The sequence below is a fragment of the Cricetulus griseus genome (assembly GCF_003668045.3).
Source record: "Cricetulus griseus strain 17A/GY chromosome 1 unlocalized genomic scaffold, alternate assembly CriGri-PICRH-1.0 chr1_1, whole genome shotgun sequence".
Taxonomy (NCBI): Eukaryota; Metazoa; Chordata; class Mammalia; order Rodentia; family Cricetidae; genus Cricetulus; species Cricetulus griseus.
Window position 1 is genome coordinate 102859950 of NW_023276807.1, and position 21749 is coordinate 102881698.

General features: G+C 39.8%; 1 protein-coding gene across 5 annotated transcripts in view; it reads left to right on the top strand.

The window, feature by feature from the left end:
* The window catches only part of Nsd2 (nuclear receptor binding SET domain protein 2), a 77886-nt gene that overhangs the window by 10136 nt on the left and 46001 nt on the right, over positions 1–21749 (top strand). For 4 of the 5 annotated variants that reach the window (XM_027387188.2, XM_027387193.2, XM_027387191.2 and 1 more), the window contains 3 exons: positions 9186–9814; positions 12173–12329; positions 20979–21145. In XM_027387188.2, the coding sequence (XP_027242989.1) occupies positions 9215–9814; positions 12173–12329; positions 20979–21145 (924 nt within the window). In that variant the 5' untranslated portion in view covers positions 9186–9214. Of the gene's footprint in view, positions 1–7704; positions 7766–9185; positions 9815–12172; positions 12330–20978; positions 21146–21749 lie in introns of those variants that run through there. The other variant, XM_027387190.2, reaches the window with a different exon arrangement.

Here is a 21749-nt window from a genome sequence, read left to right on the forward strand (position 1 = left end):
CTTGCTATATAGCTATGGCTATCCTGGGATTCACTGTGTAGACCAGGCTGGACTTGAACTCACTGAAATCTGCCTGCTTCTGCATCCCAAATACTGGGACTAAAGACATGTGACATGGCTCAAGATTTTTTTTGTTTAATTTTATGTGTATAAGTGTTTTTGCCTGCATGCATGCTCTTGGGGAGGACCTGGTTTGGGTTTCCACCACCCATGTAGTGGCTCACAACTCTCTGTAACTCTAGTTCTAGGAGATCTGATTTTCTTGGCTTCTGCTTTCATCTGGCATATATGTATTTTGTGTACATTCATGAAGCAAACACTCAAAAAAAAAACCTTTAAAAATTATGTGTCTAAGTCAGCAGTGGTGGCTCACTCCTTTAATCTCAGCACTCAGAAATCAGAGGCAGGCAAATCTCTTGAGTTTAAGGCCAGCCTGGTCTACACAAAGAAACCCTGTCTCGAAAAAAAAAAAAAAAATTATGTGGTTGAAGAGATGGCTCAGTGCTTAAGAGGACCCAGGTTCAATTCCTCTTACCAACATGACTGCACAATTGTCGGTTATTTATTCCTTTGCTCTCTGGATTCCTCCTCCCCCTCTCCCCCATTGCAGTAATGACCTCATTTGTTTCTCCTTGCCTTCCTAGCTTATGTGAAAACGCTATGAAGGTGGGGCACTTACCTTGTGTTCATATTTGTATCACTAGAACTGAGTTACAGGTGGAGGTGTACAGTATATGTGGACTGAAGGAGAAACAGTAACACATCCTCTGTCTAGATCACAAAAGAAATTTGCATGGTGGCAAAGAAGAATGTGGCCAACCCAAAACTTGAGGATTTTGTCTGAATGTGACTTGGATATTGTACTATCTGGTGTCTGACCAGAGGGTCCCTGTCGGTTCCTTTTTGCTTTTCTGTTCAGATTCATTCACTTGGTAGCTTGAAATAAGCATGAACTGTCATGAGAGTGAAAACCCTATCTGATTCCTGGCAACTTACTCTCAAATGGGAGAGAGAAATGTATTTCAGCAGCAGAAGAAATATTACCAAGAGTAAAAACTCATAGAATTAGGCTATTGAGAAAGGTGCATGTAGGGAAATTAGCCCTTCCCCTCTTTTTTCCTTCTGTGGTCCTTTTGCTTTTTGTGAGACAATATCATGTACTCTTAAATTAGCTTTGAATCTGAGATCCTCTTGTCTCCACCCTTCTTCCTCTTGAAAAAGGAGATTATGGTATAGGATACCACACGTGTCTTCCTTCCTTCCTTCCCTCCTTCCTTCCTTCCTTTCTTTTTTTTTTTTTTTTTTTCTGAGTCAGGGTCTCACTATCTAGTCTCCACTGTCCTAGAACTCAGTATGTAAATCAGGGTGGCTTTGAACTCACAGAGATCAGCCTGCCTCTGCCTCCTAAGTGCTGGGATCATAGGAGTGAGCTACCATGCCCACTTCATTTGATACAAATATTAGTGCTTTTTATTTGTTCAGTATCTGCCTTGCAAATTTAAACCCAAGTTTGTTTCTCCATTACCATTATGTTCTTGATCTTTCAGGGATCTCGATGACTTAGTGAATTAACTGAGCGAAGAATCAGAGGCCTGGTGTCCACTGGAGAACATTCCAGAGCCCTGCTGTGGTCTTGGACTGTTATGATTAGTGCAGGTTTTAGAAACTGGGCCTTGTACATGCTAGACAAGTTATCACTGAACTGTATCTCCCAGACCCTATTATTATTATTTTTTTAAATAATTAAAGTATTTTGTGATTATAATTACATCATTCCTCCTTTCCTTTTTTCCTCAACAGAATCCTCCCCTATACACATACCCCTTTCAAGTTTATGGCCTCTTTTTCTTTAGTTGTTGTAATGGGTGTGTAAGGTTTGTATATGCCAGAGCAAGCATGTGGAAATCAGAGGACAGTCTCAGGTTTTGATCCTCACCTTCTACCTAAATTGAGGTAGTCTCTTGTAGTTTGCTTCTGTATACACCAGTCTAGGTGTCTCACAAGCTTCTGGAAATTCTTTTATTTCTGGTATCCATCTTGATGTAGAAATGCTAGGATTACAAATGTGTGCTGCTGCATTTAGATTTCCCTAAATTCTGGGGGTCTGAACTCATGTACTTCCGTCCCTCCCTCCTTCTCCCTCCCTTTCCCTCCCTTCATCTTCCCCTCCCTCCCTTCTTCTCTCTCTTTCCCTCCTTCCTTCCTTCTCTTCCTTCCTTGTCTTTGAACAGGATTTCTCTATGTAGCTCTGTCTGTTCTGGAACTTACTCTGTAGACCAGGTTGGCCTCAAACTCAGAAGATCCACCTGCCTCTGCCTCTTGAGTGCTGGGAGTAAAGGCGTGCACCACCACCACCACCACCACCCAGTTGAATTCAGGTTTTTATACTTGCAAGCACTTTACTCATTGAGCTATCACCCCAGTCTGGCATTGTTGTATTGTGCTCAGTCAAAGGAGCCTCTGGGACTCATCCAGAGGTAGAAATGTAGAATAAGGACAAAGTCTTAACTCATACATTTACTTTTCCCTCCCTCCCTCCCTCCATTTTTTGTGTTTTTGAAACAGGTTTCTCTATGTTAGCCCTGCCTATCCTGGAACTCACTCTGTAGGCCAAGCTTCCCAAGTGCTGGGATTAAAGGTGTATGTCACCATTGCCTGGCTTTAAATTATCTTAATATAAAACTTTGAACTGTCGACTTCCCTTTCTAACCTCCTTTCAGCTCTTGAAAACAACTTTGTTTTCTGTCTCTTTGCATTTATCTGTTTTGGGAATTTCCTATAGATGAAATTATACAACATAGTGGCTTTTTTATTCTTTGACAATTTTAAACATAATAACTTTTATCTGTTATACTTTCTCAACCTCTTCTCTTTCCTGCTGAAATCTTTTTTCCCAAGTTCCTTTCAAAATTTCATTTCGTATGTATGCTTGTGTGACACACTGTATGTAAGTATGGCTACAAGCATGCACTTGGATAGGAAGTTACTAACTGGAGTACAGGCAGTTTACCTATAGCTATAAAATTGAAGATTTTCCAATAACCATTAACTTGCAGTAATCCCTCGGGAGTGGTGGAGCCTCATGAGCTTCTCCACTATTCATGATGAAATGTGGGAGGGCCCAGTCTTGTTCAGGCCTTGACCACAGCTGCTATGAGTTCATGAATGCAGTGCAGTCAGTAGGGAGTCTTTGAGTAAGAGGTCTTCTGTGTCCTTTTTACTCATTTTCTGGGCTTATCTGTTAGCATAAATCAGTACTTCATTACTTGTTTAAATTTTTCTCTTTTATTACTATAAATTATGTGTATGTGTGTTGTCTGTCCTGGAGGGCAGAGGTGTTAGCTTATTTGGTAAGTTGCGAGTTGGCTGATAGTGAGTGTTGGGATCTGAACTCATTCTCTGCAAGTAGCCAAGAGCCTTGAGCCATCTGTCTCTGTGATCCCCCCCACCCTGAGTTTTAAGACAGGGTATGGTGCACACCTTTAATCCCTGCACTTGGTAAGAAGAGACAGGGTGATCCCTGATCCTTAATTTGAGCCAGGCTACTCTACATACTGAATTCCAAGACAGGACTAAATAAGAGAGACTCTGTCTCAGAAACAAACAAAAAAGACAGTGTATGTTTACAGAAGCTGAAAGAAGATGTCAGATCCCTGTGAACTGGAGTTAGATAGTTGGGAGCTTACATATGGATACTGAGAATCAGCTTGGTCCTCTGCAAGAGTAACAAGTAATGTAACCACTGCGCCATCTCTTTAGCTCCACCTCTCATTTATTAAAACTTTTTTCAGATTTTTAAGTATATGAGTGTTTTTTTTTTTTGTTTTGTTTTGTTTTTTTGCATGTGTTTCTGTTGCCTTCTGAACCCAGAAAAGGCTTCTGGATCCCCTGGAAATGGAGTTTCAGATGGTTATGAGCCATCATGTGGGTACTTGGAATTGAACACTGGAACCTATGGAACTTTGGATGTTATATTGTGGAGTTGGAGATGGGGCTCAATTAAGAGCACTTCCCGCTCCCAGCATCCCCATTGGATGGCTTATACACTCCTGTAACTCCAGCTTCGGGGGATTCAATACCCTTTTCTGGACTCTGCAGGCACCTGCATTCATATTTGCACAGGGACCCCCCCTAATAAAAAATAAAGTAAATCTTCAAATATAAAAACTGTTTTAGAATTAACAACTTTCCTCACTTTTGTAGACTGCTCTTTCCTTCTGTGTCTATAATCTTGGTAAAGTACTTCTTAGCATTTCTTTGTGAAAGGGCTATATGTAAGGCTCCCTTCATCTGCACATTTGGTGTATTCAGCTTCATGTTTGCATGACAATTTAGCTGGGCATAAAGAAGTTTTTTTTTTTTTTTTTTTTTTTTTTTCCACATGTTGATCAGAGGACAGTTTTCTTGGAGTCTCCCAACTTTTTGTGGGTTCCAAGGATTGAATTCAGGTAGATAGGTTTGTTTCATTGTTGTTAATCACTTTTATCTGTTGAATCTCACAGTTTCCAGCAATTCTTATTTTTAAAAAAATCTTAGAGATTTTAAAGAAATCTTAGGTCTTAGAGATCTGTGGAATATAGGATCTGGGAATGCTAGGTAAGCGCTCTCCCAATGAGCCATCCTAACTTAGTAATTCCATTCTAACTTACTCTTTTGGATTCTTATTGATAAAGATTTTTTCTTTCAAATTCTGTAGTTCCAACATTGGTCTGGTGGCCCGTTTTATTTATCTTTCTCTGAGCATAGGAAGCTCTTAATCTGAATGCCAGGTTTCCTTTATTAGTTATCCCTTTGAAAATTTCTTTTCTCTCATTTTTCCCTAGCTTTGTAGAACTCTCTTTAGGATGTAAGCTCCTTGAAAGCAGTCTTTGTCTACTTCCAATGGGATGTATGTGTGGGGTAATATATATATATATAATAAAAATTTACTGTTTTGACCATTTAAATGTGTACATATGGGCTTGGAGATGTAGTTCAGTGGAAGAACATTATTTACCTAGTATGTATGAGGTCTTGGCTTCAATCCCAGCAATGCAAAAAATGAAACAAAACAAATTTTAAAAATCCAGGTGGGATTCTGTAAGCTCAAAGTCAGCTTGGCCTATGTAGTTTAGTTTCAGGCCAGGGTTATAGAGGAAGATCCTGTCTCAACAACAACAACATTGGGAATAAACATAATTATGTTGTTTTATTTTTTAATGAATTATTTCAGTTAGAATCTCATTCTTTAGCCCTAGCTGGAACTCACCGTGTAGACCAGGCTGACATCGAAGTTACAAAAATCTGCCTGCCTCCACCTCCAAAGTGCCAGCTTCAGGATTAAATGCTTGTACCACTATGCCTGGCTCTCATCTTGAACTTAAAAAAAAAAAAATTGGTTTATGGTACCTCTTTCTGTATTTAAAGATGTCTGTAGCCTGTGTCAAGATCAGAGGACAACTTTGTGAAATTAGTTCTCTCATTCCACCTTTACTTGAATTTTGGGGATTGAATTCAGCTTCCCAATCTTGCAGGTGCCTTTACTGACTGACCTATTTCTCCAGCAGTAAATATCTACCCTCTTCCTATCATTTTTTGTATGCCGCTGGTGACAATTTTTTAGTTTGTATTTCCTCAGTGTGTTTGGTCATTATTCTTGGAGGATATTTTTCTATATGTCAAATTGACAAATTTTCTTACAATACATATACACTGCCATCTGGCCTTCCTTTTTAAAATTAAAATAATTTTTTATGGGGGCCTGGAAAGATAGTAGAGTGGTTAAGAGCACTGACTTCTCTTCCAAAGGACCCAGGTTTAATTTTCAGAATTTACATGGCTTCTCACAACTGTTTGTAACTCCAGTTTTAGGAGATCCTACACCCTCACACGGATACACATGTAGGCAGAACACCAACACACAAAAAAAGTAAAATGAAAAAAAATTTATGGGTATGAGTGTTTTGTCCGAATGTCTGTCTGTGTAGCATGTACATTCCTGGTGACCAAGAAGCCAAGTAGAGGATACTGGATCCTCTGGGATTGCAGTAACAGAGGGTTGTGAGTCTTCATATGGGTGCTAAGAATAGAATCTTGGGTCCTCTGTACTTTTCTTTGGGCCGCCAGCTCACAAATAACAGCATGGATGATGATGATGATGATGATGATGATGATGATGATGATGATGATTATTGGATTATTATTAATTATGAAAGCTTGACCTTAGCTTAGCCTTTTCCCCAATTAGCTCTTACAACTTAAATTAACCTATTTCTGTTAATCTATGTTCTGTCAAGTGGCTCAGTTACCTCTCCTCTATACTGTCTGTCCGACCTTTTCAGTATCGTCTTGGTATCTCTCATGCACCTAGATTCATCCAAAGTTCCTTTCTCTGCCTGGAAGTCTAACCTATTCTCTCCTGCCTAGCTATTGGCCATTCAACTCTTTATTAAACCAATCAGAAGGTGCCTTGGCAAAGATATCTTCACAGTGTACAAAAAGAAATCTCACAACAACTGTTTTGTATTTAAATGGCTATTTAAAGTTTTTGTTGCTGTAGATTGAATCTAGATAGAGCCATATACATGCTACACAAACACTCCACTACTGAGCTATATCACCCAGCCCATGATTTATCTATTTATTCATTATTGTTTTCTAGAGATTTATTTTATTTTTATTTTTTTAAAGATTTTATTTATTTATTATGTATACAACATTCTGGGCACCAGATCTCATATCGGATGATTGTGAGCCACCATGTGGTTGCTGGAAATTGAACTCAGGACCTCTGGAAGAGCAGCCGGTTCTCTTAACCTCTGAGCCATCTCTCCAGTCCCCGATTTATTTTATTTTTAACTGTGTATGTCTATGTGTGGGTATATGCATGTGAATGCAGGTTCTCCTGGAAGCTAGAGACATCAGATCATTGCAGATCAGATTTCTTGAGCTGGAGTTACAGATTTTTTTGTGAGCTGCTAGGAATGTACGTGCTAGGAACTGAGCTTGGGTCCTGTGGAAAAATAATACACCCACATTTTAATTTTTTGGGGGGAGGGGGGAAGTTTATTTGTTGTATTTAATGTGTATGCTTGTTTTGCCTGCATATATGTTTGTCCACCACATATGTGCCTGGTGTCCACAGTGGTCAGAAGAGAGGGTGTTGGATCCCCAGGAACTGGAGTTATAGGCGATTATGAACCAGTGTGTGGATGCTGGGATTTGAACCTGGGTCCTCTGGAAGAATAGCAAGCACTCTTAACAGTTGAGCTACCTCTGCAGCTCCCAGTAAATATACCTACTGGAACCATCTCTCCAGCATAAGCTCTTACTATTATTTTTTTAAAAATATGCTCTTTGTAGCCCAGTATGGCCTTGACTTACAATTGAGTCTGTTTGATAAATGCCACTTATTTATTTTTAGATTTTTTTTCTTTCTCTGTTTTTCATAGTTTGAATTATCTGCTTTGGTATGCATTCCTTGTATTTTCATCATGCTTGGGATTTGTTAAAGCAGACTCTTAATTTATCTCATTAAATTGGGGACCCTCCCCACATTTTTTTCCTGCCTCATCCTTTCTTTACTTTCAGGGTGGGAATAGACTTTATTTTGTTCTACAGCATGATGAAATTGTATTCTCCCCCCTCCTAATTTTTTGTTTTTTTGTTTGTTTTTTGAGATAGGGTTTCTCTGTCTAGTCCTGGCTGTCCTGGAATTTGCTTTGTATATCACGCTGGACCCGAACTCAGATCTGCCTGTTCTGCCTCCCAAGTACTGGGATTAAAGGTGTGTACCACTACCACCCAGCGCTTTTTCCCCATTTTTAGAGTTTGAATACTTTTAGTCTATTTTCAGTGTTTTGATTCTTTTTGTTTTGTTTTTTTGGTTTTACGAGGCAGGGTTTCCCTGTGGTTTTGGAGGCTATCTTGGACCTAGCTCTTGTAGACCAGGCTGGTCTCGAACTCACAGAGATCTGCCTGCCTCTGCCTCCTGAGTGCTGGGATTAAAGGCATATACCTCCACAACTTCCAGTGTGCCATTAAGGTAGTCTATTAAGGGGTTGGAGAGATTGCTCAGTGGTTAAGAGCACTTGCTCCTTTTGCAGTGTACCTAGGTTCTGATTCCAACACCCATATAGTGGCTCACAATCATCCTTAATTCCAATTCTAATTCCTTGGGCTTCAATGCCCTCATCTGACCACCATGGGTACAGTGAACTAAGTGCTCCTGTGGTGCACAGACATATATGCAGGCAAAACACTGGGGCACATAAAATAATACATCTTTAAAAGAAAGCCATCTATTGACATTTCTATTTATTTATTTATTTTGATACAGTATTTCTTTGATATAGATTTTCCACTCTCTCCTCTCTCCCTTTTACCATTCTCAATACTTGAGATTGGACCTAGGGCTTGGTGCATACTAGACAGTCACCCTACAACTGAGCACATCCCTAGCTCTATGCTTTTTATTTTGAGACAGAGTATCACTAAGTTCTCTAGGCAGGTTTTAAAATTATTCTGTAGCACAGAAAGGTCCTGAACAAGTGGTCTTCTACCCTAACCTCCAATGTAGTTCAGATTATAATCATACTCTGGTATAGTAACCTATAGTCTTTTTATGTCTACTTCACTACTGTAATTTTTAATTTTATTTTAATTTCTTACACTTGTGTGAGTTAAATGTGTATGGCTATTTTGCTCGTGTATTTGTATACCCCAAGTGTGCCTTGTTCCTGCAAAGGCCAGAATGGGGGTAAGATCCTTGGAACTGGAGTGGAAGGTGGTTGTGAGCCACCATGTAGTTGCTGGGAACTGAAACCGGGTCCTCTGCAAGAGCTGTTAAGCTCTCTTAAACTGCTGAGCCAACTCTCCAGCCTACAAGTTAAATTCTCAAGTTGTTCATATTGCCATATTAGTTTGTGGTGGTATACCTGGACTTTACTCTCCTGACTATTATTGTATTTTCCCTTTTACAAATAATTTCTCTTTTCAGTTGTATTATTTTGTCATGTTAAAATTGCCTTTTACAGCCTAAATTATTATATAAAACATCATAAATTGCTTCAAAAGACAAAACAGAATAAAACCCAACTCCAACAAAGCTATAGAGATACTGGCACATTTATCCTAGATTTAAATGTAATATGTTGCTTTTTTCCCTTCCTTTTACTACCTTTTTTTTTTCTTTTTAAATGCTGTAGTGTTCTAAGAACCAAAGCATCTAGGCTGGATGGAATTTAGCATCAGAAAAAGCCCTCTTTCTGTCCAGAAAGTTGTAAAGTGCATGAAGATGAAGCAGGCACCAGAAATCCTTGGCAATGCAAATGGGAAGACTCAGAACTGTGAAGTGAATCATGAATGTTCTGTATTCCTCAGCAAAGCTCAACTCTCTAACAGCCTACAGGAGGGGGTCATGCAGAAATTTAATGGCCATGATGCACTCCCCTTTCTTCCAGCAGAGAAGTTGAAAGATCTTACTTCCCGTGTGTTTAATGGAGAACCTGGTGCTGCTCATGATGCTAAATTGTGTTTTGAGTCTCAGGAAGTGAAAGGAATTGGTACACCACCCAATACTACCCCTATTAAAAATGGCTCTCCAGAAATTAAACTGAAAATCACAAAAACATACATGAATGGGAAACCTCTCTTTGAATCTTCAATATGTGGTGACAGTGCTGCTGATGTGTCTCAGTCAGAAGAAAATGGACAAAAATCGGATAATAAGACTAGGAGGAACAGGAAGAGGAGCATAAAATATGACTCTTTACTGGAGCAGGGCCTTGTGGAAGCAGCTTTAGTGTCCAAGATCTCAAGTCCTGCAGATAAAAAGGTATTTGTGAAGGATTCTGTTATGTGATGATGAATGATGAGCATGAAACCCATGTGTGATACCTTAAAAAGTATGATAGCAGGTGGAAGGGATGGGGAGCCATCCTGGTGCTGGCAGTTTCTGTCTTTTTGCCTTGGTCCTGGGCAGGTGATACTGATTGAGGCTTGGCTACTGGTTGGTTGTTGGGCTTCCAAATACCTGAACATTACCATCTTTAGATACCATGGCCACTAGTTGTGCCACTTGAAAGGCCTACTTGGGTTAACCATTCAGGATTAAAATAGCTTAAAAAAAAAAAAAAAGCCAGGTGTGGTAGTCCAAACCTTTAATTGTAGCACTCAGTAGACAGAGATAGGTAGATCTCTTGAGTTCAAGACCAGCCAGGGTTACATATTAAGAGCCTCTCTAAAAAAGACAAGAACAATTATTTCTGAATCCAAGTCTGTCACTTTTTATGACTTTGTTAGGTTTATTATTTTTATGGGTTCCATCTCCAGGTATTCTTAGATAAACTGGTCAGTGGAGATACATTAGACTTAAATATGTGCCATACAGTGAATGATGGAGCAGAGCTGTGCTATGCAGAGGTGCTAGTGTCATGTTTTCTGCATATGCCACTGTCTACTTAGTGGTCTCTTCAGCCAAGTGGTTTAGTAGTTGGCTGCCTCCCTGACAACTGAACTATGTCGCACACCTTATTCTTGGTTTTTACTGCAGAGCCCAGTGCTTTGTATAAAAGTGGGCATGTGCTAGTTAATCCATCAAAGGCTGAAGAGGAAAAGCCCTGACTTCAAGTGGAAGAACGTGTGGTTCTTATTCTGTTAGACGGTTTGTTTCACCAGTGTCATAAAAATGACCTGCAGGGTGGTCCTGATGCTTGAGTGAATATAGCTCATGTAAGACAGATAAGTGACTCTGACCTTCATACAAAAAAATAGGACACCAAGCAGGTTGGTGGCCTGGAGGGTACTAGGTATTTGTTGACCTTCAGTTGCAGCAGTGATACACTGGGAAAATTCAGAGCAGGTAAATTGAGACTCATAAGAATTGTGGACATCATGAAAGTTGAAATACTTAGTTTAAAATTGTAGTTCAGAATTACAAATAAAGAACAGCTGAAATTTCCTTGAAATCCTTAAAACCACAAAGTACTTTGAGGGTCTAAAAACAGTGGTTTTGAAGAGCTGTTCTATTCTTGCTAATGTAATTTCAAAGTTAAATCTTCATTTTTCTTTTTTTTTTTTTTTGGAGGGGAGGAGGACATGGTCTCACTATGTAGCCCTTAGCTGAAACTCATAGATATCTGACTGTCTCTTCGTCCTAAATGCTGGGATTTGGGATTAAGGGTATGTACCACCATGCCCAGCCCAGAGGTTATTGGAAACGCCTATAGATGTGGTGAACTTTATGCTTTCTCAGGTCTTTGAAGAGGCCTGTGCATGTTGTCACCGACCAAACATTTCTTCCTAGTTCTGCCACTTGATTTGGTTAAAATTATCCTCTACTTACACAGTGAGGTAATACCGAGATGCTGTGCAATCATTTGAGTGCTAATATCTCTTGAAAGTATAATACAAATCTCTGGTAGCCTTCAGTACCATCCTTACAAATCTCTAACAGCCAATGAAATGTGAAAGGAATTCTACAACAGGGGCAGGACCTAGAGTATCTTGGGGGAAGCATTGCCCTAAGAAGATGTTCAGTTTACCCATGTTTCAGAGATGGAAAAACTAAGCTTAGAGAGCTTTGAGAACTCAGAATACATGGTCTCACATAGGTACAAAGTACTTATCTTTACACTCATAGTGGGGCTTGGGTCCCTGCTTCAATACAGGAGGTCGATTTGTTGATCGAGGCACATATTCTCAAAGACCAACTATTAGATATGTATGTGGTCAGAGTAGAGGGCAATATGTTTTGAGGGTTCTGTGAATAAAGTACTAACTTTGTAATATTGAGAACCCGATATATGTATGGCTTTGTGATATGCTTTAGGTGAGAATGAGAAAAAGCAGTTGTGAGAAGATGAAATCTGAAATACATTAGGGGAACATTCTCTGAAGACTGAATTCAGGGCCTTAAGTATGAAGTCAAGTGGCTCTTCCAATGAATTATACCCCCAGTCCTCTTCGTACCTGTTTTGTGAGCCATCAAGTGGTTGCTGGGAATTGAACTCAGGGGCTCTGGAAGACCAGTTAGTGTTCTTAACCGCTGAGCCATCTCTCCAGCATGCATGTTTTGAACCTTGAATTAACTTCTGATTTTAAACTTCTGATTAGCACTTGTTCTTTATAGATAGAAGGCTGAATTTAAAGATAATTACTGAATGTTAATATTTGTCTTTTGTTCACTTTTCAGATCCCAGTTAAGGAGGAGTCCTGTCCAAATACTGGCAAAGACCTCTCGTTGAAATACAGTGTGGGTGATTTGGTGTGGTCCAAAGTGTCAGGTTACCCTTGGTGGCCTTGCATGGTTTCTGCTGATCCACTCCTTCACAATCATACCAAGCTTAAAGGTACTAAATACTGACTTTTCCCCCATATTTCTCTTCTGTACCAAAACTTTAATTTGCATGTTTCTCATGCTTTGCTAAGTGGCCTTACTAGCTACTTTTGCTTCTTTGTCCATGATGGGTGATTGGTTCAGATGTGACACATTCATTACCTAAATAGAAGCTTCATCTGATTGAACCATACTAACAGGGAAACAACTCTTTAAGAAAAAAAATTTAGATTTATTTTTTATGTTTGAGTGTTTTGCCTTCATGTGTGTACATGAACCACATGTATAGCTGATGCCCATAGAAGTCAGGAGGTATTGGCTCTCCCGAAACTGGAATTAAGGATGGTTGTAAGCTACCAAATAGGTGCTAAGAACTGAACCTGGGTCCTCTGCAACAACAAGTGCTCTAAACTACTAAGCCATCACTCTCTCTAGCTGGGGAAACAGTCTTTACCTTTGTATTAGCTCCCAAGTTTTATGACAAAAATTACTACTCAATTGTATAGTGATTGCTTATTTGTAGATTGATATTTTATAATATATTAAGTTTGAATTATGAAAATCTCCATTTATTTCATTAGACTTGGGAAGGGGGAAAGCTAGAAATGGTAATCTTTGACATAGAAAACTTGAATATGTAAATTTCCTCTCGAAACAGTTAAAGAATATATTTAAAATGTGTTATTGATACAAAGCAGATACTTAAAAATAATTTACCCATAAGTTGTTAATTGAATAAGAACAACCCACAGAATGTGGTTTGAGAGTAAAAGTAGCAAGGGATTTGGCTTTTGTATTTTAGACTTGGTCTGTGTAGATCAGACTGACCTTGTAGTCATGACCCTTCTGTTTCAGCCTCTAGTGCTGGGCTTTGTGTCACTGTTCTCCTGGCTTTGGAAAGTTCTTAGAGTAGTTTTGAATTTGATTTAAAGAAGGTGAGGTGTGTTAGGTATAGAGTTTGGCTGGACAAGTTTATCCTCTTGACCTGTGTGTCTCTCAGAAATAGGGGCAGCCACAGCTGTGGCTGTACAAGATTGATATTCTGGCCTAGAACTGCTGCTGGCCACCCAATCTTGTGTGGCCCTTCAGGGTTATACCAAAGCATATGCCTCCTGGTCTTTGGCCATAGTATTGAGGTTTGACAGGAATGGTGCCACACAGGTTTGTTGGCTGGCTGTGGGCAGGCAGTTGCAGGGAATGACAGGACGATTGCTCTTGGCAAGTTTGGAGTGGAAGGGATGTACTCAAGGTAAGGAGAACCTGGGTGCCATTCTGTATCCTGACTTGGCTTCTGTTGTAAGAGTATAGGGTTTTTCTGTGGTGATGAGAAACAGTTATAGTCTGTATGGTTGTATAAAAGGAACCTGTAGTTTAGTTTTGTCTTTGTCTCCTTGGAGGACTTTGATAATTCTAATTTTTTTCCAGAATGAGGGGAATTCTTCCCAAGGTGCTCTGGGAACTCTGGTATACACCTCAAGTTGTCTAGACTGGAAATGTGTATGTATACCTTTGAGGGAAGATGAACCCTCCTTGTGTCATCTATATCCTTGGTGCAGTCATATGTGGGGGTTGTATGAGGAGCTGCTATGTTCTTTTTCAGCTGTTCAAAACTGTAAATCTCCTAACTTCTGCATCATTTGTACACTGTAGTGTCTGGAATTTTTAGTCTATTTATACAGAACAGTGTTAAAATTTCTTACCAAGGGATGGCAAGATAGCTCAGTGAGTAAAGGAACTTGCTGCCAATCCTGACGATCTGAGTTTGATGACTAGTTCTCACATGGTGGATGGGGGGAAAAAGTGCACATTGTGACGTGCACATTCATGTGCATAAACACACAAGAATAAATGTTTAAAAATTAATAATTTTCTCCACTATCTATCATTTTCTACTTGTAGTTGCCATCAGCTTCTCCTTTACCTAGTTTGAGTCTTTCATGCCCCACCCATATCTAAATAGTAACCTCAAGCATGCTGATGCCTATTCTTTGTCCTTTGGAGCTCTGTGGTCTTTTGGACATGTGACTTTCTCTATTCTTTATTCTTGTTCCTGTACATAGCTGGCCTTGTTTACATTTAAGGCTTTTCTTCTTTCTCAGATTTAGTTCTGAAGTAGTCTTGTGTTTTGTAGGATTGACTGTGAGTGCATAAATGGATACTGTCAACTTGTTAGGCTCCACAGAATCTGGAGAATTTCTGGACAAACCTCTCTCTGCCTCAGAGGGCTAGGTGTCACAACATGGAGTGTCTTGATGAGCATTGATGAGGGAAGAAAGGAGCACAGTATACAATTAGACTCTGTGATGTTTAAGGGGACAGGATCTCCTAAGTATGGTATGGGTCAGTTATAGCATTAATTCTAATTCTTAACAAAAACTCAGAGTCAGATATTGGGGTTAATGCTGAAGATCAGAGAAGCAAAGCAGCCAGCTACTAGAGAGTTCTTACCTCTAACAATGCTCAGACCAAAGGGGAGATCCTGTCCTCAGAATGCCTGGACTGCACTAGTCCTCTCACTGTATCTTTCTCTCTCTCTTGTCTCCTCCTGCCTGATATTCCTCTCTCTGCCAAGCCATATCACTCCTTTCTCCGCCTCCTCAGTGCTGTGATTAAAGGCATGTCACTCCAAGTGCTGGAATGACCTTTGTGTGAGCTCTGTTTCTCTTTTAGACTGGATTTATTTTGTGTAGCCCAGGATGGCCTTGAATTCACAGAGATCTGTCAGCCTCTGTCCAGTTCTGGGATTAAAGGTGTGTGCACTAGCACCATAGCCTGTCCTCTATGGCTAACTAGTATGGCTGCGGGGATTAAAGGTGTGTGCCACCACTGCCTGGCCTCTATGGCTAACTAGTGTAGCTAGCTTTGCACTCTGATCTTCAGGCAAGCTTTATTTGTTAGATCATAAACAAAATATCACAACAGTTCCCCTTTTTGTCTAAAACAAAAAAAGTTATAAGAAAAGCTATATTGTAAGTCCAATAACTATATACAACATATATGGCAATAAGTACATTAACAATGTCTAGTCCATTTGCATTTGACAAATTCAGAGAAAATTCTCCGTATCTATCCTATTTTGGTGAGTCCAAAAGTGTTGTATCTAATTCACTTTCTATCCTAACTTTTATTACCAAACAAAATTATTTTTTAGGTCTCTCAACCTTTTACATTTTACACCTCTTTGGTGAGTTTCTTTTTTGAGTCTGATAAACAAGGAAAACTATCTTCTAGTCTTCCAACTCCCTCAGATACCAAAGAAGGAAATAATATTAGCTGAGTAAGCAGAAAATGCATGCAAGCGATGTCCAAAAAATGTTAAGAAATGACAGAAACAGCTGGCTGCCTGGACAGTCACCCAGGGTTCTTTTACATTGGGCCATCCCTATTTGGCCTACAGGCCTAAAATATTAGACAGACTTTTCTATGAGACAGGATTTTTTAAAGAAATCCTGCCTTTTCTTTCTTTTTTTTTTCTTCATCTTTTTGTTTGTTTGTTTGCACATTTTGTCTGTGTGAGGGAGTCAGATCCCCTGGAACTGGAGTCACAGACAGTTGTGAACTGCCATGTGGGTGCTAGGAATTGAACCCTGGTCCTCTGGAAGAGCAGCTTGTGGTCTTAATCACTGAGCCATCTCTCCAGTCACCAAATCCTGCCTTTTCTTGGCAAGGTTTGGCAGTCACTCTCTTTTTTGGACAGCATATTGTCAGCAGTTGAGGCAGGGGCACTTTCTTGCCCAATGGCTTACTGTTGCTACAAAGAAAGTAAATGCATTACATTTTGCATTACATTGTTAAATGAACTGTATAGGTACAGTACCTTGAACAAGATTAGAAATGTATGTCCGGTAATTTATAACAAAATCTCAACTTTTATCAGTATATAAAATTTGTATACAATATACGAAAGTCCAATCCAATGTAAAATAATTTAAAACTAGTAGTTGCTTTTTAAAAGTAAATTCGATAACATACCTTTTAATCTTATATTTATGTCCTCCCTTTCTTTTCAGAGTAGATTCAATAAACTACCCTTTTAACCATGTCATATCTGTCTTCCCCTTTTTTATTTCTTGTTTAGGCTTGTTTCTAGCTAGCTTTTTTTTTTTTTAAAATTAATCCATTTCTATTAATCAGTGTGCTGCCCCAATGGTTGTTTGCCTTATCTATGTACTGCCTATCCTGCTTTCCTGTTTCCTCTGTGGCTGGCTGGCCTCTTGCTGACTCTGCTCTTCTCTCTTCCCACCAGTCCCTCCTGTCCCTCCTTTGTCTGACTCTTGGCCATTCAGCTTTTTATTAAACCAATCAGGTGCCTTAGGCAGGTAAAGTAAAACAGCAACACATCTTTACAAAGTTAAATAAATGCAGCATAAACAAATACATCTTTACATAGTAAATAATTATTCTTCTACACAAATACAACACATCTTTACATAGTTAAACAAATTTCTATTCCACAATAGCCAGAGCTATACAGAGAAACCCTGTCTTGAAAAAACAAAACAACCTCTATACAGTGTTAACTGTACTCTCAAGGGAGCTGATGCCCTCTTCTGGTGTGCATACACACAGACAAAGCAGCCTTACACATAAAATATGTAAATAAATCTTTTTAAAAAAATAACATCATTTTACAAACTTTGGTCCAAGTCAGCCAATATATCAAGATTATTAACTCTTAATTTTTTGAGACACGTTTTCTCTGTTTAACCCTGGCTGTCCTGGGCTTCTCTCAAAAGACCAGACTGACTTCAAACTTGCAGACATACACCTGAATCTGCATCCTGAGTACTGGGATTAAAGGTGTTTGCCACCTTTTAACAATCTTATTTTACATACCAATCCCAGTTCCTTCTCCCTACTGTCCTCCCATTCCTTTCACCAACCCCCATCCACTTCTCAGTGAGGGTGAGGCCTCCCATGGGATCATCAATGTCTGTCACATCATTTGGGGCAGGATCTAGGCTAAGAGAGTATTCCTGCATAGGAATGGGCTCCCAAAGCCCATTTGTGCACTAGGGATAAATACTGGTTCCATTGTCAGAGGCCCCATAGACTGCCCAGGCCCCCAAACTGACACCCACTTTCAGGGAGCCTGGTTTGGTTTTATGCTGGTTCACCAGCTGTCAGACTGGGGTCTGTGAGCTCCCACTTGCTCAGGTCAGCTGTTTCTGTGGGTTTCCCCAGCGTGGTCTTGACCCCTTTGCTCATCACTCCTCCCTCTCTACAAACTGGATTCTAGGAGTTCGGCTCAGTGCTTACCTGTGAATCTCTGCTTCTGCTTCCATCAGCTACTGGATAAAGGCTGTAAAATGGCATTTAAGGTAGTCATCAATCTCATTGTAGGGGAAGAGCATTTAAGGTAGCCTCTCCACTATTGTTTAGATTCTTAGTTGGGGTCATCCATGTGGATCCCTGGAGATTTCCCTAGTGCCAGATTTCTCGTTAAGCCCATAATGGCTGCCTCTATTAAGGTATCTCTTTCCTTGCTCTCCTTCTCTGTTGTTCCCACAACTTGACTTTCCTGATCCCTCATGTTCTCCCCCCTCCCCATGCTCCTAATTTACTCAGGAGATCTTATCCCTTTCCCCTTCTTGGTGGTCCATGTATGTCTTTCTTAGGGTCATCCTTGTTTCCTAGCTTCTCTGGGGTTGTGGATTGAAGGCTGGTTATCCTTTGCTCTATGTCTAATATCCACTTATAAGTGAGTACATACCATGTTTTTCCTTCTGTGTCTGGGTTACCTCACTCAGGCTGGTTTTTCTTGGTGGTCCATGTATGTCTTTCTTAGGATCATCCTTGTTTCCTAGCTTCTCTGGGGTTGTGGATTCAAGGCTGGTTATCCTTTGCTCTATGTCTAATATCCACTTATAAGTGAGTACATACCATGTTTTTCCTTCTGTGTCTGGGTTACCTCACTCAGGCTGGTTTCTTCTAGTTCCATCGATTTGCCTGTGAATTTCAAGATTTATCCATTCTTCAATTGAGGGGCATCTAGGTTGCTTCCAGATTCTGACTATTACAAATGCTGCTGTGAAAATAGTTGAACATATGTCCTTGTGGTATGAATGTACATCCTTTGGGTATATGCCTAAGAGTCGAATTGCTGGATCTTGAGGTAGACTGATTCCCATTTTCCTGAAAAACCACCATATTGATTTCTAAAGTGGCTGTACAAGTTGGCACTCCCACCAGCAGTGGAGAAGTGTTTCCTCTTTCTCCACATCCTCTCCAGCATAAACTGTTGGTGCTTTTGATTTTATCCATTCTGACAGGTGTAAGGTGATATCTCAGAGTTGTTTTGATTTGCATTTCCCTCATAGCTAAGGATGTTGAGCAATTTCTTAAGTGTCTTTCAGTCATTTTGGATTCCTTTATTGAGAATTCTCTATATTTAGTTCTGTACCCCACTTTTTAATTGTATTATTTGGTGTTTTGATGACTTGCTTCTTGAGTTCATTGTATATTTTGGAGATCAGCCCTTTGTCAGATGTGGGGTTGGTGAAGATTTTTTTCCATTCTGTGGGCTGCTGTTTTGTCTTGTTGACTGTGTCCTTTGCCTTACAGTAGCTTCTCAGTTTCAGGAGGTCCCATTTATTAATTGTCAATTCCAGTGTCTGTGCTTCTGGTGTTTTATTCAGGAAGTGGTCTCCTGTGCCAATACTTCCCACTTTCTGTTCTAAGAGGTTCAGTGTGCCTGAATTTATGTTGAGGTCTTTGATTCATTTATAATGAAAAATTCATGGTGAAAAGTTAACTCCTGCCTTCCTCTACCCAATTGAGAGGTAATTTTTGTTTGTTCGTTTGTCTGTTTTTTTTTTTTTTTTTGAGACAGGGTTTCTCTGTTTAGCCCTCGATGTCTTGGAACTTACTTTGTAGATGAGGCTGGCCTAAAGCTCAAGACATCTGCCTGCCTCTTATCTCCCGAGTGCTGGGATTAAAGGTGTGCACCATCACCACCTGGAGTGGATCATTTTTAAAAATGTATGAATATTTGCCTGTGTGTATGTATGTGCATTGTGTGTGTGTGTGTAGTGTTGAAGGAGGCCAGGAAAGGCATTAGATCCCCTGGAACTGGAGTTATGGACAGTCATCAGTTACCGTATGGATTCTGGGGACTGATTAGGCATGAGTCCACTGTAAGAACAGCAAGTGATCTTAACCACTGAGTCATCTCTCTGGCCTTAAGATTTTATTTTTTAAAAGATTTTATTCATGTATTATGTATACAGTATTCTGCCTGTGTGTATACTTGCATGCCAGAAGAGGGCACCAGATCTCCTTACAGACAGTTGTGAGCTTCCATGTGGTTACTGGGAATTCAGGACCTCTGGAAGAGCAGTCAGTGCCCTTAACTTCTGAGCCACCTCTCCAGCCCTTAGGGTTTAAAATTTTTTTTTCTTTTTGTTTTATATGGATGAGTGTTTGTCTGAATGTATATTTATGCACCAGGTGTGTGCAATCCATGTTGGAGGCCAGAAGAGGGCATTGGGTCCCCTGGAGCTGGAATTACAGATGGTTGTAAGCTGCTGTATAGGTGCTAATAATTGAACCCAGACATATGTGCAGGCAAAATACCTATACACATAAAATAACAAAAATTAACTAGTCATGGTGGCATACTCCTTTAATTCCAGTACTCTCAAAGCAGAGGGTTGCTTTAGAGAGTTGAACTCACCTTGAGCCACTTTATTAGAGGCATCTTCTTTTGTTTGTTTGTCCATCAGCACTCCACCACCACCACCAAGGTTTCTCTGTGTAACAGCTGTGGCTGTCCTAGGACTTGCTTGGTAGACCAGGTTGGCCTCAAAATAACAGAAATCTGCTTGTCTCTGCCTCCCAACTGCTGGGATTAAAGTCATGTGCCCACCACTACCTGTCAATTGGAGGCATCTTTGAAAGATTCAGTAAAGATGTTTTTCTTCTGGGTGCTTTAGCTATACAGGAAGTCTACTTTTATTTCCTTTAGGATCAGAGCTAAGGATCTTTTTTCTTCTTGTTACTGAGATCTGCCCTTTTGACCGACTTACCCTTCTTCAACCTCAGCAAAATCTAAAATTTCGGGGGATAGTAGTCTCTTTGCTTATCCCTCTGACTGCATGAAGAGATGTTTCTTCCTGCAGCTGAGAGTAACAGCAAGGAATATGAGGGGGTTTGCTGTGGTCTCAGCTGCTCTTTGAGGCTTGAGTGCTCTTATTCTAAGCACTATGCCCATGTGGCTAGAAGAGGGCATCAGATCCCCTGGAACTGGGTTGACCAGTCATCAATGTGTAGGGATGGATGGGTTATTGAGTCCAGCTCAGTGTCTTGCCCTTTCAGTGTTGCTGTTTGAGTTTTTGGAAGTTGCCTTTTGCTGATGTCTTGTCCTGTCTAAAATCTCTTTAAGAAGATACTGAAAGGGGAAGAAGAAGGATATATTGTAAGGGGAAGATGAAGGAGTGTTCTTATTTCAGCTTCTCCCCCAGCCTGCTTTTGTACCTTCTCTGTTATCTCTGATTAGTGAATTTTCCTTTTGGGCATGGAGTATATTGAGGACAAAAAGGCAAAATTTATGGCAAAATTAATAAACACAAACACCACCAAGTAAAATAATTTTAAAGCATTAGTAGATTTGCCCAATTTCATCCCAAGTTCTAATGCTCCTGGTTTTTATTTTTAAAATTAGGTCAGAAAAAAAGTGCACGTCAGTATCATGTACAATTCTTTGGTGATGCCCCAGAAAGAGCTTGGATATTTGAGAAGAGCCTTGTTGCTTTTGAAGGAGAAGAACAATTTGAAAAATTATGCCAAGAAAGTGCCAAGCAGGCACCCACGAAAGCTGAGAAAATCAAGGTGATAGAGGTCCCTTTAATGTGTTAACAAAAATTTTAATTCTTACTAAGTTTATTTTCACCTTATAGTTGCTTCAAGTGGTTTCTTATATAGGTGATTTACCTTATTTGTTTGTTTTTTATTTATGGAAGGGTCTCACTATGTATCCTTGGTCAGCCTGAAACTATATAGATTAGCCTAACTTTGGATTCATAGAGATCCACCTGCTTCTGTCTCTAGCCTTGGGATTAAAGAAGCCAGTTACCAGCAGGGTGTGGTGGCGCTTGCCTTTATTCCCAGCACTTGGGAGGCAGAGGCAGGAGCATCTCTGTGTGTTTGAGATCAGCCTGGTCTGCAAAGCAAGTTCCAAGACAGCCAAGGCTACATGGAGAAAAAAGAGGGGGGAAAATGTCAATCACTATGCCCAGCCTAAAATTTTCATTTACTTTTATCCAAGTACGTTATTTTTCATTTACTCATTTGATGACTCACAGAAATAAATTATTTTCTGATTTTTATTTCTTTATAAAAATTATATTGGATAAAGCTATTAGTATTGATTTCTAGTTTAAAGAACAATAGTTGTCAGCTGAGTTCTATCTAAAATTTTAGTTGTTTTTTTATG